This window comes from Pristis pectinata, chromosome 13 (genome assembly GCF_009764475.1).
Source record: "Pristis pectinata isolate sPriPec2 chromosome 13, sPriPec2.1.pri, whole genome shotgun sequence".
Classification (NCBI taxonomy): domain Eukaryota; kingdom Metazoa; phylum Chordata; class Chondrichthyes; order Rhinopristiformes; family Pristidae; genus Pristis; species Pristis pectinata.
Genome location: NC_067417.1, coordinates 13,070,551 through 13,089,191, shown reverse-complemented (window position 1 = coordinate 13,089,191; position 18,641 = coordinate 13,070,551). Strand labels below are relative to the sequence as shown.

General features: G+C 44.0%; 1 protein-coding gene across 8 annotated transcripts in view; it reads right to left on the bottom strand.

Moving 5' to 3' along the window:
* The window catches only part of gse1b (Gse1 coiled-coil protein b), a 569,714-nt gene that overhangs the window by 25,549 nt on the left and 525,524 nt on the right, over positions 1-18,641 (bottom strand). For all 8 annotated transcript variants that reach the window (XM_052028482.1, XM_052028483.1, XM_052028487.1 and 5 more), the window contains 3 exons: positions 17,731-17,910; positions 14,283-14,590; positions 10,756-11,071 (listed from right to left, as the gene is read on the bottom strand). In XM_052028482.1, coding sequence (XP_051884442.1) covers positions 10,756-11,071; positions 14,283-14,590; positions 17,731-17,910 — 804 coding nt within the window. The remainder of the gene's footprint in view (positions 1-10,755; positions 11,072-14,282; positions 14,591-17,730; positions 17,911-18,641) is intronic.

The window sequence follows — 18,641 nt, the reverse complement described above, 5'->3', positions numbered from 1 at the left end:
CAGTCAGAGACTTTTTCCCAGGGCGGCAATGGCAAACATGAGGGGACATAATTTTAAGGTGATTGGAGGAAGGTATAAGGAGGATGTCGGGGTAAGTTTTTTTACACAGAGAGTGGTGGGTGTGTGGAACGCACTGCCAGCAGAGGTTGTGGGGGCAGATACATTAGGGACATTTAAGAGGCTCTTAGATAAACACATGAATGATAGAGAAATGGAGGGCTATGTGGGAGGAAAGGGTTAGATAGACCTTAGAGCAGGATAAAATGTCAGCACAACATTGTGAGCCAAAATGCCTGTACTCTGCTGTAATGTTCTATGTTCTATTGTCCACATTCTAAGCAACCCTTATTAATCCTCCTGAACTTCCAACACCCAGAGATGAGTTAGAATGTGGAGATCAACACCGTATAGAACAGTTAAGGCAGTTAGCATTGACGCATTTAAGGGGAAGCTCTTGAGACTTGAGGGTGAATGGGTTTAGGAGCTTCTTTGTAATCTGAATCTTCGTGTTACTCCTCCTGATCAGTGAATATTCCTCCTGATTTAATACCTCAAGTCATATTCCTTCTCAATTCAAATCTACAGACTGAAATTCTTCCTTGGTTCCCCACCCCCCCCCCCCCCCCCCCTTCCCCCATCCCCAGGCCCAATTTCTCTAATAAATGAGGCAGAGGGAAAGATATTGAGTTAAAAACAAGTGGCAGTGGAGGTAGAAAGGCAGCCTCGCTCCATCCCCCAACTCCCAGCCGCTCCTCTATCCCTGAGGCACAGCCCGGCACATTTTAACTTCAGTGGACACCTGGTTGAGATAGGGGGAGAATGCACTCAGAGTGACATGGTCTTCTCCAGGAGGGGAAGGGAAAGGAGAGCAGGATGAAAAACACTATGATGCTGGAGGAACTCAGCAGGCCAGGCAGCATCCGTGGAGAAAAGCAGGCAGTCAATGTTTCAGGTCAGGACCCTTCTTCAGGACTGAAGATAGGAAAAGGGGAAGCCCGATATATAGAAGGGAAAAGCAGAGCAGTGATAGGTGGACAAAAGGATAGGAGAGGAGGAGTCTGATAGAAGAGCGGTGATAGGAGAGGAGTCGTCTGATTTGAGAAGAGCAGCATCTGGAACTCCCTGGTTTAGGCAGTTGGCTATTCCTTCCTCTGAGGAGCTCGCAGAGTTACACTGGCAGCAGGCTTAGAATTGATCTTAAAAGCTTCATCCTATTCATTGAATTTTTTCATAGATGTCCCCACATATCCTCTATTACATATCTTCATAACTTACTCCAGCCCTACAAGCATTCTAGACCTCCTCCAATTCTGATTTTAATCATTCCACCATTGGTGGGTGTGCCGTCAAGCACCTTAAGCTCTGGAATTCCCTTCTTAAACCTCTATTTCTCTCTCCTCCTTTATGATGCTCATTTAAACCTATTCCTTCAACCAAGCCTTTGACCATCAGTTAGCTCTTTCCCTGGCTCAGCCATTTATTTTTTGCTTGTTATATTTCTGTTATGCTCCTTTGGAGGTTTCATTACATTAAAGCAGTTGTTGTTGATGGTCCCATGATTGCGCCTCAGGACAGCTAAGATGATATCTGAAGATGTTGTTACTTCAGTTGCAGTGTATAAATGGAAAGAACATGCTGTGGAGTTGACTACAGACCAGTCGACACACCCACCCACCCAACCACCTAAGATGGCTACTTTGTTTTTGATTCTTTGCCAAAAATTTGCAGAGGCTGCTAACTGAGAAAATATTTCTCATGAAATTGCAAAGACCCTATCACCAAAAAGATGCTTCTTGGTCCATTAAAAGGTGTTGCTTTATCGAGAAGTTAAAACTCTCTTGTCTTCAAATCATTCTGTGGCCTCACACCATCTTAACTTTTCAATGTTTTCCAGCTCTACACTTTTCTAACACCTGACTGATGAATCTAACCACACCATCACTTGGTGGACAGGCGTTCAATTACCAAGACTCTTAAGCTCTGGAACGTCCTCCATAACTGTGGCATCTCTCTTCCCTATTTGAAGATGTTCCTTGTACCAACCATGAACAAGGTTTTCATCTGCCATAATATCTCCTTATGTAACAGCCTCAATTTCTTTATTGTCTGACTACATTTGCCCCATTAACAATGCTGTAAATGGAAGATTTTGTTGTTTTGAGGATAGAAGGGGGATAGATCGTGTCAAATTCAATGCTCATTGTCATATTGTCAGAGAGAGATGCAGCACAGAAACCTGCCTTTTGGCTGACTAAGTCCATGCCAAGCATCAAGCACCCATTCTTATACATCCTACTCTGACCCATTTTATTCTCCCCACATTCCATCAACTCCCATAGATATCAATACTCATCTGCACGCTAGGGACAACTTTACTGTGGCCACTTCACCAACCAATCTGCACTTCTTTGGGATGTGGGAGGAAACCACAGCACCCGGAGGGAACACATGCAGCCACAGGGAGAACGTGCAAACTCCACACAGACAGCACCTGAGGTCAGGACTGAACCCAGGGCACTGGAGCTGTAAGGCTGCAGCTCTATTAGCCATGTCACTGTGCTGCCCTTAAAATAAGATACAAACTTTTTCTGTTTGGACTGCTCATGGACATAAAATTAGGATTGACAGGGAGTCTCTCAACATCCAAAAGGTATGAAGCGCATTGGAAAAGGAAAACATAAAGCAGTTCCAAAAAAGAAGTAACTGGTATGATTTATTAAGCACTAATGTTGTTCTCAAATCATATCATTACTGGAAAGTTATGTCTGAGTAGCATGAAAAGTCTGACCAGTTTTAGAGGAAGGACAAGTACATGCCATTAATGTCTATCCCAGGGGAAAATTGATTCCATTCAATTCATTAAATAAATGTAAACTGTGCGACACAGTGATGCAGGGGAGAGCTTCCGCCTCACAGCTCCAGTGACCTGAGTTCAGTCCTGATCTCCAGTGCTGTCCATGTGGAGTTTGCACATTCTCCCTGTAACTGCTTTGGCTGCTGCAAATTGCCCCAGTGTGTAGGTGAGTGGGAAAATCTGGGGAGACTTGATGGCAATATGGAGAGAATAAAAATGGGATTAGTGTAAGTGGGTGCTAGATGGTCGGTGTGGACTTGGTGGGCTGAAGGGTCTGTTTCCATGCTATACAAGTCCATGATGTTTAGGTGCCCGACACATCAGGGTATCAGTCTTTACCCCTCCCTCTCCCACCCCCCCAAATCTCCACCTAAATACCTTTAACGTGCAAATGTTGACTACTGAGCTACAAGTTCCATAGACTACAGAGTACTACATTCTCAGTCTTTCAGATGAGACATTAAATTGAAGCACTACTGTGTCCATCAGGAAGATATAAAGCAGCCCACCCACAACAAGGGGTAGCCTGCTGTCCCAGCCAGTGTTTATCCCTCAACCGAGATCATTAAAACAGATGACCAAGTGATTATGGCACTGGAGTTTGTGGCAGCTTGTCATGTCCAATTGGCAATTCCAACATGTCCACAGTAATTCAGCACTAAAGGTATGGCTGTGAAGTGGTGTGGGATGTCCCCAGGTTGTAAAGATGATACCCAAGGACAAGGCTTTCAGGTCTTATAGTTTTAAACTCCCAAGTGTGTATGGTGACTCTCAACAGAGACAATGTTTTGTGTTCCCTTCCCCTTCTTATCACCAAGTGATGCTGAAATTGGGCCTGTTTGGGACATCAGGCAAGGTCCTTTACATGTGCTTGGTCTTCCCTCTGAAGCTGGTCAGACTTAAGTTTCTGCACTTTGATGGATTGCTCATATTTAAGTCCTGATGGGGTGAAGTGACTCTGCCATCATTCACTGCCTTGGTTCAGATCATGGGTTAGATACTGGACCACTGCTTATAACTATTGGACAGAGGCAAGTAACAGGTAAAATTTGTCTTCCGTCGCTTGTACAAAACATACAGTGCCACAGCACCCTTGTGTTGTTCATAATTTTGGGAAGCTCAATTCTATTGAGGTCCATGAAATAAGGTTTCAAGAACAGAATACAGTGCACAGCCATCCAATACTGAGCGCTTAGCAGAAGCAATGAAAGACACGTTTCTAGCTGTTTGATAGAGCGAGGGAGGGTGCACTGAAACAAAAAGAAACAGAGGAGAAAATTAAATCATTAAAATGACGTGAAATAAATACGAAGTTTAGTTAAATCACACTGGAGGTACAATTTGGGTAGCTACATCCTGATTAATCATCCAGAAAGCACTGGAGGTTAAAAAGGGCAGAAATTCCTCACAATTTTAAAAGGTCAAACCCTACTTCAAACCCATTGTCGTCAATGCCACCAAGTTTCAGAAACAAAGTTCAATGTGTATGTGTCACTACATTGTGCATTTAGCACACAGAGGTTAAATTTTGACCACAGCCCAGTTATGAAGTTTCAAGTCAATTCTACGTGTTCAGCAATTATACCTCTTCGGTTCTTTCCTTTCCATAAAGAGATTAAAGTCATCAGCTCATCTGTGTCTAGTCACCATTATTCTTCCGTCACCATTTCACTTAAGCAGGCAGCTTGCAAAGAAGCCTATTTTTTTGTCAAGGACAATGCAATTATCTGCTGGCATTAGACAGATGAGGCAGGATATCATGCGTTTCCTGAACACGAAGCTGGTATTATTATAATATTAATTAGAAATCACCTAAATGCCTCAGAAGCAGCTGGGGGCGTTAGGGTTATTATAAAGCTTTGAATTACAGAACCATCCTCTTGAAACACACGCAGAGAATAAAGTGAGATTCACAGATCCCAGCTCCTATCGTACCTGATTAGCCTGCTAAGCCGAGAGAGATAAAAAAAACTTGACAATAATAAATCATCAGAGAGGGAGGCTGCCCGTGTGAGCAATGCTTAATCATCCAGCAATGGACTGAACAAACAAGCGTCAGGAAATTTTATTCAGTGCAACCCCTGTGGCTTCAGGATGTGAATACAATTACCTTTCCAATCTCGCTCATAGTTGTGTCAATAGATTGAGAGAGAGAGAGTAATTGTAATACAGCAGCTTGCAAATTATGCTGACCTCTGCTCTCCATAAAGTGTCATATAATTATCAGTGTGGTTATCTACATATAATTTGTCATCCAACATACTGTTAAAAACCCTATTTAACTGTAATCACAGCTAGTGTATGGATCTGTACTATCATCTGGGCTTTGCATTATCTATGAGTGCTGAATAGCAGGATTGCCATGACACAGAGATAGATCATTTGAAAATATGGCAGTCTTTGTAAGATTGTAATGCTTTAATTTGACAATCAAGTCAGTGGAGCTGCTGATATTGCAATGCTATGGCTACAAACTTCTGTCTGTATTCTATTGTTTCCTGTCTCTCTTGAGGCGCAAGAGGAGTCTGCCAGTAACTCAGCAAAAAGTCCTCACTCTTCAAGTGTGTGGATTGACAACAGGTGATGGGAGGTAAAGTCTCCTGCAGAGGGCATCATTTTCAGATACAGCGTTCAAACCCTGGCACAACCCAGCGATGGTGTCTGGACAATGAGCAGCAAAATAATTGCAGGCTATTGTAAGGCTGGCTTTTATTGTAAGAGTACAGAGCCTTGGTCAGTCCCTGTTCAGAAGCACTACCTTCCATATTTGGCACTGAATCACAGGTGAGGAGTATCAGCTTAGGAGCAGTGCAGCAAGATGATACCAGGGCTTCAAGGGCTAAATCATGAAGGAATGTTAATTGGATCCCCTTCAGTTGAGAAGGTTAAGGGTGGACCCATTGAGGCATTGAAAATGACTAAGGGATTTGATAGGAGACAGTGAAACTATTTCATCTGGTTAAGTGATTCAGAAAAAGGGAACAGAAAATAAAATTGAAACTATTTTTGACGAAGGGTGGTGGAAACCTGGAATCCACTGCCTCAGAAAGCTATAGAGGCAGGTTACGAGGCATCAGAATTATCCATCAAAGGTAGCTGGAAACAGCAGCCTTGATATAACTGAATGGTGGGAAAAGTGTAACAAAATGGTCTACACCTTTCTCTATGTAACCCCGGCTGAGTTTTCATTTCTTTCAGTAGGGCTGAACTCAGTTATGGCTTGATGTAAACATAAAATGCTGGTAACCTTCAGCAGATCAGGTAGGAAGAGAAACAGTTACTGTTTCAGCTCTGGGACCCTTTGTCACCCATTGGCAAACTTCAACTGATGCTCAATTAACAGTTTCTTTTTCCACAGATGCTGCCTGACCTGCTGAGTGCTTCCAGCAATTTAAGTTTCACTTCAAATTTCCAGCATCTGCATTTCTTTTATTTTCTTCAGTTGTAGCACTGCTTAGATCAAATGATCAGCAAAGCCCAAAGATTGGGATCACTTGGTTTCCATGGATTAACTGGAAGGGCTGCAACGTGCTTTAGGGTTAATAACACTGCTTCTCAAAAAAACGCTGTGCCTCCCCCCCCCAAAAAAAATTTAATAAACAACTTCCCATGACTTCCATTATTTTTAATGTCAGTGGATCATAGAGTCTCAAAGCTGCATGCTCATGCCCAGAGATCTACACGAGCATAAAATTAAAACCAACCCATCCCAACCATGGCTGGTCTGAACATTCCCAAAGTCTGACGTGATCCCAATAGAAATGGGCTGATCCTATGTTGAGCTTGGGTGGGTAGCTGGGCTCCATAATGAAGCCACATAGTAAGAAATCAGAAATGTTTCTTGTGTTCCCTGCACTGACTCAGCTATTTGCAGGGATCAGCCCTATTTTATGCACTTACATGCAAAGAGCAGGTTTGGCCCAATCCCACCCAAGCCCAAAGACTTAATTCTTTCGATAAACGACTTGACTCGAATCTAATACCTTAAATTCGGTCACGTGAGCCTCAGGTCAGAAAGCCAACATCCCTCCATTGACTCTGTCTGCGCTTCCCACTGCCTCAGAAAAGCAACCAACATAATCAAGGACCCCTCCCATCCCAGTCATTCTCTCTTCTTCGTCTCCCGTCAGGAAGAAGATACAAAAGCTTGATAGCACATACCACCAGACTCAAGGACAGCTTCTATCCTACCGTTATTGGACTCCTGAATGGACCCCTCATACGCTAAACATGAATTCTTGATCTCTTAATCTACCTCATCATGGTCCTTGCACTTTATTTGTCTACCTGCACTGTGCTTTCTCTGTAACCGCAACATTGTATTCTGCATTGTATTTTCCTTTTACTACCTCAATGTACTTATGTATGGAATGATCTGTCTGACTGACATGCAAACAAAAGCTTTTCACTGTATCTCAGAACATGTGACAATAATAAACCAATACCAATACCAAGATTTGGGCCTATCTACCAATATTCTGAAATCACCTCTCCAGCAGAGGGTGGCGTATCAAGAAATTGTTAAGTTCCTTACCACTTTTATCACTGCACCAAACAAGAGAAAATGAGGCACCTCCCTTGACGATATGGTCTGATACAGATCAGATGCTGCCTTGGAATTACTTACTGAATAGCCTTTTAACAGAATATCAGAAATGAAGTTTAAGTGCCTTTTTTTTTAGTTTAAGCTGCCTCTTCCCTCATGCCCCAGAGACAAAACACACATTGCCTCTTAACTAAGCATCAATTGAAGTCTATCAGTGTTCTCTGTCTGACTGCTCCTGACTAAAATGTCCCAGCCATAAACAGGAGGCTTTTATTGTTACTGCGGACCTCTAAGCAAAGCCAGTTGCTTTCAGAATCAGACAAACAGAAGGCCATTCTGTGCCCTGTCCCTGTACCAGCACTTCGAAGGACCTACCAATTAGTTCCACTGATTAAGCACACTGGGCTTGAACTGAATTGAATTTAGAAGAATGAGAGGTGACCTCACAGAAATGTACTAAATTCTTAAGGGGCTTGATGAGGTAGATCAGGGTTGATGCTTCCCTTGGCTGGAGTATCTGAAACTAGGGGCCACAGTGTCGATATAAGGGGTTGGCTATTGAGGACAGAGATGAGAAGAAATTTCTTCACCCAGTGGGTGGTGAATCTTTGGAATTCTCTACCAAAAGGGTTGTGGAGACTTAGTCCCTGAGTACATTAAAGACAGGAATCAATAGATTGTTATATATTAAGGGAATCGAGGGATAAGTGGTTAGTGCAGGGAAGTGGTGTTGAGGTGAAACATTTTATTGAATGGTAGGGTAGGCACAAAGAGCTGAATGGCCTATTCCTACTTTTATTTCTTACATTCATATGTTTCATAGGCCTGCACTTTCTCCTAATTTTGCAAATATTTCCTGTTCAAGAGTTTATAAAATATCCTTTTGCAAGTTACTATTGAATCTGTTTCCAGGGTGTGTGGATGACAGAAACTTGCTTGCTTAGAGGAAAAGAAGCTCCTTATCCTCACTCTGGCTCCAATTCACAGAAATCAAAACCTTCTGGTTATCGGCACTCTTTTTTATCCCTGCCTTTCAAAACTTCTTAATTTTTGAACACCTCTATTAATTATTCCCTTAGCATCTCAAATACTATGGAATTATGGCACAAATAGAGAAATGCTGGAAATGCTCTGCAGGCCAGGCAGTATCCATGGAGAGGAAAGCAGAGTCAATGTTTCAGGCTGATGCATACTGATGAAACACCATTGACCTTAAACATTACCTCTATATCTCTCTCCACAGATGCTACCAGACTTGCTGAGTATTTCCAGCATGTTTTGTCTTTTATTTCAGATGTCTAGCTTCTGAATGCTTGGCTTTGTAAAGCTGTGGCTGAGAAGCCTCAAGGCACAGACTGGATCTTTCTTTCTGGTGTGTGGGGCATTTTATCTGTGCGCATTTTTGCTTGAATTTCCCTCTACTTTCAACAGAGAGTTAAATACAGATGCCACTCAGTTGCATCACCCAAGAACCCAGTCTTTAACTGGCAGATTTGACAGTGTAGTGACAATGAAATATCTAATTGGCTGCTATTTACAATCACAGTCACACATGTACTACCCTCCCTTCAGATGTGGAGTGTAACATGCCACAGTATGGACAATAGGTTGACTGCCCTTTCTCAGTCCAGTCTGCCAATGTACCCAATGTGAAATACTGACGGAGTCAAGGTCTTTATGATTCAGGTGATGCACGTAGGGGTTAGCTGGCTGAGAGTTGCAGGGCCTACTTCACCGGCAGCTCTCTCTACTGCCACTCCCATTCATGTGAGAAATCAAACTAAAAACAGGGTGAAAACATCCTGAGTTCATAAAAGATGGATGGATACAACAGACATCTTAAGAGCTGATTTCAAAGGGAGATGAGCATGGTTAGCTTGGAGTGCTGCAAGTGAAACAAGATCTGTGACTCCATCTAATCCCCAGGGGATACGCTGATAAAAAGCATTTTATGTGCTCTTAACTCGTGGCTACTGAAACACAAGACATGAACTGCCATGAGCACACTTCCCTTGTGACCTATTCCAGCCTTTAGCTGTGACTGACCTTACTAAAATTTCATTAAGCTGAAAGCCCCCGAGGATCCTATTTTGCTATTCTTATATGTTTCTGAGAACGGCTGCTTTACTCTTATTCAAACTAATTTAGTTTGTTTAAATTCAATCTCAAACCACAGTTAACAGATTGCCTGGATCCTAACTCAATGTTGATGGAACTGGGAGGACTCCTCCTAAACAGTCCCCTTGCTCCAATAATGCTACCAAACGCTCTCACAATACAAAAGGTGACTCTGAATCAATGCACATTATACGCCAAGGTCCTGCTGCTGAAGGGGAATCTAGTTAACCTGGGCACAACATTTCTCTGAAACTCAGATACCGAATACTGATATTCAAGAAGGATTTCCCTGTTATTCAAATAAGTTAAAGTACTGTGTGGAGCAATTCAATAGGAGCATGTTAATTATAAGCCTGGCTGAGAGAAATTTCATTCTCCAGGGATTTTTACCTCATGTAAGAAACACATTTCAAAGCACAGGCGCACTCTTGCTCTTGTAAGGACTGAATGGTGGGAGGATACAAGTTCTTCCCAGGTTACAAACACCCGATTTACGTACAGCTTGTACACACAGACAAGCATTTGGGAGACCGGCCAGATGGAATTCCCGGCTGCTGTGGGGCTGCAGACACCTCCTGCCGCCTGGGAACTCGGTTTCTGGCCGCATTTTCTGACTTGCAAGCTATCCGGGTTATGAACAGTTCACAGGAACAGAACCCTGCCGTTACCTGGGGAGGGGACCTGTATTTAGTTTGGGGCAACATTGTTCAACTCATTCAACTCAGATTCTGGATTCTCTCCAACTTGATGGGCAGGCACGGTAGTGTAGCGGTCAGCATAGTGCTATTACAGCGCCAGTGACCTGGGTTCAATTCCGGCTGCTGTCTGAAGGAGTTTGTACATTCTCCCCGTGTGTCTGTGTGGGTTTCCTCCGGGTGCTCCGGCTTCCTCCCACATTCCAAAATAAAGACGTACGGGTTAGGAAGTTGTGGGCATGCTATGTTGGCGCCGGAAGCGTAGCGACACATGCGGGCTGCCCCCAGAACAATCTACGCAAAAGGTGCATTTCACTGTGTGTTTTGATGTACATGTGACTTATTTGGGAAGGAACTCACTAACCCCAGTGTATGGCCTGAGCCTGACTCAACTCCCTCCCACCCCCCAATCCCTCCAATCACTTATTGTTCATCAGGTTGCACTAACCCCAGTGACAAACCCAACCACTGAATCACCACCAACCCAACAATTTTGACAGGTGACCCATTGTTTCACAGGCTCACTTGTCGCTCAGCCTTACCTAATAATGTCCCTGTGCTCCATCTCGTTCTGGGAGCCTGATCGACCGATGTCCAGATGCTGCTCAAGGACCTGCTGCCGGAACTCGGAGACCTGGTACTGCCGGTCCTCCTTCTCCTGCCGCAACTGCCGCTGTTTTGCCATCCACTTCTCTTCCTCATTGTTCCTCTGCAGCAGCAGTGCCGAGCTGCTTCCCGGTGGGATGAAGCTGCTGGGGTTGGAGATAAGGGTGGGCACAGAGTGGTGGGGGATGGGAGATTGGTGCAGGTTTGGATGGGTTGCCTTGGTCCCCGTCAGTGCAAATTCCTTGGGCTTATCTGGAAATGAAGAACAATTTTTATTCTCTCTGCACTGTATGTGTCTTGCTGTTCTGAAAAACCCAACTGCAATGATAGGGAATCTACTGTAAAATGGCTGGTAGAAAGAAGGGAATTGGATAGTAACCCTCACATGGCTTTGAAGGTTCAATCTGGTACATTCGCATCTCAATCGCTGGAGGTGACCAGCTGCAGGAAACCAGATAAATTCCTCTTTCCTGGGAACTCTTGAAGAAAATCAGTCTGATATGAAGACTATGGCGTTCTGACTGGGCACTTGACAAACAGTGAGAAGCAAGAATGTACTTAACTAGATATATTAAGTAGGGGTACAACTCTTGATCAGTTGTGTAATGGGCATAATGAATGAGTCATACAGAGCATGGAAACAGGGCCCTTGGTCCACTGACTCCGCAATGACAATCAAGCACCCATTTACACTAATCCCATTCTATTTTCCCCCACATTCCCATCAACTCTGCCCAGATTCTACCACTCATCCACACACTAGTGGCAATTTATGGAGGCCATAAGGCTACTAACCTAGGGGTTTATGGGAAGCAAGAGGAAACCAGAGCACTCTGGAGAAACCCATATGGTCAGAGGAAGAATGTGCAAACTCTACACGGACAGCACACGAGGTCAGGATTGAACCCAGGTTACTGGGGCTGTGGGGCAGGAGCTCTAAACTAATTGTGCCACTGAGCTACACACCGATTCTACTGGTTTGCAGTGTACAACAAATTTCACGTCATCTGAAGTCAGTGATAATAAATCTGATATCCCCGACAGCTGGTGAGCAACCTCCCTGAACCACTCCACTCCACATGGTGCAGGTGCTCCCACAGTACTGCTGGGTAGAGAACTGCAGGACTTAGACCAGACAATGATGAAGAAACGATGATGTGTTTCCAAGTCAGGACGGTGTACAACATGGAGGGTACACGTGGAACAAGTGGTAACATTCCCCTGTGCCTGCTGCCCTCATCCGTCTATGTGGTGGACGCCTCAGGTTTGGAGTGTGCTTCCAAGGAGCTTTGGCGACTTGTTGCATTTCATAGCTGAAATACACTGTAGAGCAATGGTCCAAGGGTGGAAGAAGGGGAAGAAGGATTGGTGCCAATCAAGCACAAGCTCTTTTGCACTGTGTTCAACTCCTGAAGTGTTGGAGCTGTACTCATCCACATGTACGCATTGTATCACAACGTACTCTCTTGTACCTTGTAGATAGTTAGTAGCATAGTGGTAATGTTGTTGGACGAGTAATCCAGAGATCCAGATCACTGACCTAGATCAACATTAACTTGCAGCCATCAGCGCTGACTTAAGATTTGCATTTGCCTGCGTGGAGACTTGATGTTTATTTGCAGTGTATTGGATCACACTGGAATAATGTCCTCACCAGATCATACACATTTTGCCAAACCAATCACTAAATAATAAAGACTTTGTGCTGAGACAAGGATACTGCTATGATAACAAAGTGTGTTTGTGTATACTACCCTGCTGACCTTTGCGAAATGTCAGATCCTGCTGCTGCACTGAGGAGAGACTAAGCAGGCAAGCCCTGAGACTCTGGCACAGCTGTAGCTTCAGCCATGGCTAATTACATTACACAGACAGAAGGTTAGCAGCCAAACTGAATCTTGATTGAAGCTGAAACATTTCAAACACTAGGGGGTATCTTTTGTTCTTTTAGGTCAAACAGTTTGCCTGTTTCTGCTCTTCAGCATGTCTGCCAATCAAAGTAAAGGCTTACTTGTGTCTCTGAGCACCTTTCATGATCTCAGGATGTCCCAACCTGCTCCTAAACCAATCGGGTGCTTCTGAAATGAAACATAAACAGAAATTCTGGAAAACCTCAGCCAGTCTAGCAGCATCTGTGATAGGAGAAAATAGTCAGTGGTTCAGGTTGAAGACCCTTCAGTTTAAGCAGGAGGTGTTGTCAGAAACTAGCCTAGTTTTAAGGAACTGGAGTGAATTGTTTCCACAGCTCTAATACAAACCCTGAAGGGTTTTGACCTGAAACATTGGTTTCTCTTTCCACAGATGCTGCTTGACTGGCTGAGTTCTTCCAATGTTTCTGTTTTTGTTAGAGATTCCAGCATCTGCAGTTTTATTTGTTTTCCACTTCTGAAATGGAGCTTGCACTTAGTTTGTACCATTCACAACTTCATAGTTTGTAAGGCCAACTGAAGTGTTACCACTGTTGTAACATAGGATATAGCATTCAATTTCAAAGCTCCCACAGACCGCAATGTGATATTGACCTGTGATGACAATGTTGAGTGAGGGATGAGCATTGACCTTGACAACAGGAATTCTACTCTGTTCTGTCCTTCAACTAAGTGTGGCGGGGTCTTTTACATCTACTTGAGAGCCCTTGCAGAGCCTTGGTTTAAGGTCTTATCTGAAAGGCAGCACTTCAGGCAGTATGGCACCTTCATTGCTGCATTGGAATGGACGTTTGTGCTGAGTTGGGTGACTGGAACCCATAAACTTCTGATTCAGAGGAGTGAGGGCTGCTCACTGAGCCACAATGTGATTACAGGTGACTAGTGTAAGGAGATGTGTCCAACAGAACTGGGATAATGAAGATAGACTGGATGGTGAATTTTGGCCAGGCCACTGCTCCTATTCTTGTGTTGCTGACGCCTTTCCAAAAATACTATCCTCTTGCCTCTGAATTTGTGAAGAACAAAAGGAAAATCTTCCTCTTTATCCAAAGGGCTCAGAGTTACTTTCCTTGAGCTTTACAGGGCATGTGTTTGCTTTAAGTATCCAGTGAGATGACCTTCTCAACTAGGTCTTTCCAGTCTTTAACAAACACTTTTCCATTGTAATGTCCCAAGCAGACACATTGGTGCATAGGCAAAATCGCGTGGATGGAGCAGTAAGTCAGTGACCCCTTTTGTACAAGGATACTCCTGATTTTAACCCTCCTGGGGCTTTTGTTTGAGTTCACTGTGCAGCAGTCTAGCTACAGTTCTCAGCATGTGATTGGGGAACACAATAAGTAAGAACCCCATGAGTGGCCCATTAGGATGATGGCCTTCAAATTCATTCAAGGAGCTGAAAAACACAAACATAACCTTGGTGCAAAAATCAACAGACAGGTCTCCTTTGTATTTAAGGAACAGGAGTTGACCTTTTTCACGGCTTTAATACAAACCGAAATATCGCATCTCCATCATGTGTTGTGTCTTGTTACCTGTCCGGTTTGGTGTCAGTCTCTCCGCAGCCCTAACCCTGTCGTCTATCTGTTGGTTTCGCAGACTGTGAAGTTCAGGCACCTGCAGGTAGTGATTCTCCATCGCTTTCGCTGCGTTCATTTCCTTCTCCCTACTCCTTTCCCTGTCTCGCTCCATCTCTCGCTCGCGCTCCCTCTCCCGCTCCTTCTCCTTCTCTCTTTCCAGCTCCTTCTCTCTCTCCTTTTCCCGCTCAGCCTCGCGCTCCCGCTCTTTCTCCCGCTCCCGCTCCCTCTCCCTCTCTCTGCGGATTTCTTCACTTATCTGCAGCCTGCAATTTGGGGTGGGGGAGAGGTGGAGGAGGGACGAGGGAAAAGAAAAGCAAACCAGAAGAAAGCTCGTTATTATTCATTGAAACTGGTCAAATCAAATGCAGATACAAAACACCTCTTTCTGTTATGGAGCGGGAAGTATAACTCGAGCCAGCTGAGAAGGGAAAGCAAGCAAATCCTTTTTTTTAAAAGATAGTAAGCTGACGGGGGAACAAACAATCTGCTGGGGGTCGAACAGCGTCTGTGGGAGGAAAGGAATTGTTAACAATTGTCAAGGTCATCCTGATGCAGGGTTTCGACCCGAAACGTCGACAATTCCTTTCCTCCCACAGACACTGCTCGACCCACTGAGTTCTTCCAGCAGATTGTTTGTTGCTCCAGATTCCAGCATCTGCAGTCCCTTGTGCCTTTAAGTTAATGGGGCAACTCTTTTTCCCGACGCCAGCAACTATTGCATATTTCCTGAGATATAAAAGGAAAATTGACCTGTGCGATCAGTATGCAAGACAAGTTATTCACTGTACCTCGGTACAAGTGACAATAATAAACCAAAACCAATAGGATGCAACTCAGTCCAATGTTGGCTCAAAGAGCAATCCCATCTTTCTTCCCCAACTAATTTTCCCTGTAACCTATTCTCATGAATTCTACCACCCACCTACTCACTAGGGATAATTTACAGTAGCAAATTAACCTACCAACCAGCACACCTTTGGGATGTGGGAGGAAACCAGAGCACTCAGTCAAACAGAGAGTGTGCAAACTCCACACAGACACCACTGGAGGCCAGGAATGAACCTGGGTCACCGGAACTGTGAGGCGGTGGCTCCACCCACTGCGCCCCAGGGGCACCCTCACAGGTATCCCGGGTTCCATTGCTGGTATCAGTTAAAGCACGTTGCATCATCAGCTGGTCTGCTTCTGCCAGCAGGGGCTGTCCCTGTGCTGCTCCAAAGAAGGTTGACAGGGTGGAATAATCTCCAGGTTTCCCAGCTCTCGGGCAGAGTCTATGTTGGATTAAGACTAATCCCAGCACCACAGCCCCCATTCAAATGAATGGGAGACATCAGCTGGCGGGTGATCATTATTTATTTTCAATCACTTAGTTTCAACGATTATCAATGTTAATATTTTTAGTGTTTGAATTATAACTTTAAAAAAATTTTAATTTAAAAACAAACACAATTTCTTGACATGAACCAGGTGTTACAGAGGCTTTATGAATGTGGAAGGCATTCACAATCATTCAACAATACCGATGGTTGTACCAGCTGGTGAGCTTGGAGGCGGAGCCTCACCGGCTGTCAGAACTGTCGTGTGATTGCAGCTGATAGCCCCTGCACTGCCCTGGGGAAAGGATACCAGTGGCCATGCTGGAACAAGCAGCCTGCACAATGTTTCACGAGCAGTGGAAGATCCACCTCATTATGGTCTGCGATACATGGGCTGAAAATGGAAGTAGGTTCAATTCTAATCTTCAATAAAAGGAAATTGGATATAAACTCAAAAGTGGAAAAAAAAAATTCAGGGCTGTTGGTGGGGTGGGGGGGGGGGGGGTGTGGATGGGAAGTGAGAAGGAATGGACCTAACTGGGTAGTTCATTCAAAGGACTGAATGTCCTCCATTTATGCTTTAAGATCCCATGGATTAATCTTCAATTGCTGACGTGTGCTAGTTTCAGAGAATCTTGTCTGTGATGAGCAACAGGTGGCTGGATCCTGTCTGTTGGATAACTCAGCAGATTGAGTGGGGAAACTTATTGTGGTTGATGACAACTGCTTCAATAATAGCAGGTTCCACTCCCTGAAGGATATTAGTGAACTAGATTTAAACAAACAGCTTTTGTTGTTATTTTACTGCTGGCATTTCATATAAATTACCAGATAGATTTAATTCCCAATTTGTTATGACGGGGTTTGAAGTCATGCATTCCAGCACCATTAGTCCAGTCCAGTGTTCATTCTTGTTACGTACATACAACAAGTGAGTTTTGGCAGGCTGACATGGGGATGGCATCACAACAAGGACATGACTTCACCCAAAGACACAAGTACGGTTTCAGGAGGGACGAACCTCCCTGTTTGCTTTCCTTTTACAAGATGCTTCTTTAATATATCTCCTTAACCAATCATTTGGTTATCTGCTCTAATCTGGCTTATTGTTCACATCTGTTTGATAATGCTTCAGTGAAACATCTTGGGGCATTTTAATTAATTTACTAAACACACTCTTGATAAATACAACTGTAGTTTAGTTAAGAGTCATAGTCTTAGAGTTGTCCTGCACAGAGACTGGCCCTTCGGCCCACCATCTTCATGCTGCCTCTTGTTTTAAACAGCTGGTCTACTTAAATAACAACGCAAAAATAAATGGGAACAGTGGAGTAAACTGCATGCTGTCTAGCACGATGGCATAAATCACTGTATTTGCCATAGCTACTTGAGATCTACAATCACATATAGGAAGAGTGGTGTTGCATTACATTGCATCACTTTATTTCATATTAAACATAATAGCTATGTTGGCACAACTTTGTGGGCCGAAGGGCCTGTTCTGTGCTGTACGGTTCTATGTTCTATGTAAACTATTGTAGAGCATTAGCAGGGAAGGTTCATATCTGGCTTGCATGGACATAATGGGCCAATTGGCCTCCTCTGCTGTGAATTCTGATACTGTGCCTGTAACTGTAAAGTGCTGCACTAACTGACTGTCTATCACACAAGGCATAGGGCTGTATAATGGTTACATTGCTTCAAAGTTTCAATCCCACCGTACTACTTTGAAGACTTAAATTTACTTTTATAAAAAGGGCTGGAAATAGAAAATGAAACCCCCCGAAGTGATCACTGGAAACGTCCAACCTCTCAGGTCGATATTGAAGGGGAAACGCCTATAAATTTATCAGTTGTTGGGTCCACTCTCCCAATAATTGCCCCTTTCCTTCATAGATGCTTGATTACTTCCTGCATATTTCCCGCTACCTCGGCTGTTACTTATCATTTCCAGAATCTGCAGCCTTTTGTTTCATCTCTCAACAAATGCGCCAGCCTTTTAACAGTGTGCTTTGGTTGCTGCTCGTTTGAGAGTCGTTGTGATGTGTGTTTTTTTTGTGGTAGGTGGAGAACAGGTGCAGATTTACCTCTCTGACAAGTGCTCTGGCTGCAGGGCAGACAGTGAGGAATGAGACAGCTCAGCTGGAAACCTCATTCCAGGCAGGTGTAGATTCATGGCAGAGGGGTGAAGAGGTGGCAGAGCGCCCGGGGTTGCAATCGGGTAGAAAGGTGACCGCAAGGCTGAGAGGCAATATGAATCATCCACCCTGCAAAAGAGTAACAGCACAGTTGGTCAGAAAACAAATTCCTTCCCAGTAATCTTACTCACACCAGCACCACAATGCAGGCTAATTTCATTGCTCAGTTGGTTGGCCCTTCAGCTGCCAAGGCACTAAATTCTGAAATTCCTTCTGTAAACCTCACTCTCCCATCTTAATTTGCACTTAAAATCTGATCCCTTTGACCCAGTCCCCCTTTTGTAGTTTGGTGTCAAGCTTTGTTTGATTATCGCCACGGGATCTTTTTAAAAGCTCCAGTCTGCTGCTGTTGTAACCCTCAAAGACTTTAGGCCTTTTTAACGTGAGCTTTATTCCTCTTAGCTTCTGGCCTGGACAACAAGCTTAGTTGCCTTGCCTTGGGCAGGAGGCTCACTGGGTTAATTGGTCTTGCTGTGGGGGGAAGACACAGTGCAAACTCTGTGAAGAAGAATCTGTTCATTATTTTTAGTTGTGATTGCATGGTAAAGGAAAAGTCAATGATCAAGTAGCATCATTCCTATTCTGTTCCATTCACATGCAACCAGGCAGGTCTTACATGGAGGGGAGACACGTAACTTGCACTTATATTCACCCCAAGTAAAGCAATATTAAACATATTGGATTCAGGCAGATGGGACAACTGAGCAATCACAAAATATCATGGACGCATTCTCTTTCAGGGAAATAGGTGTAAGTTTTTCCTAAGTACATAAGGATAGAATTAAAAAAATGAGGTCCAA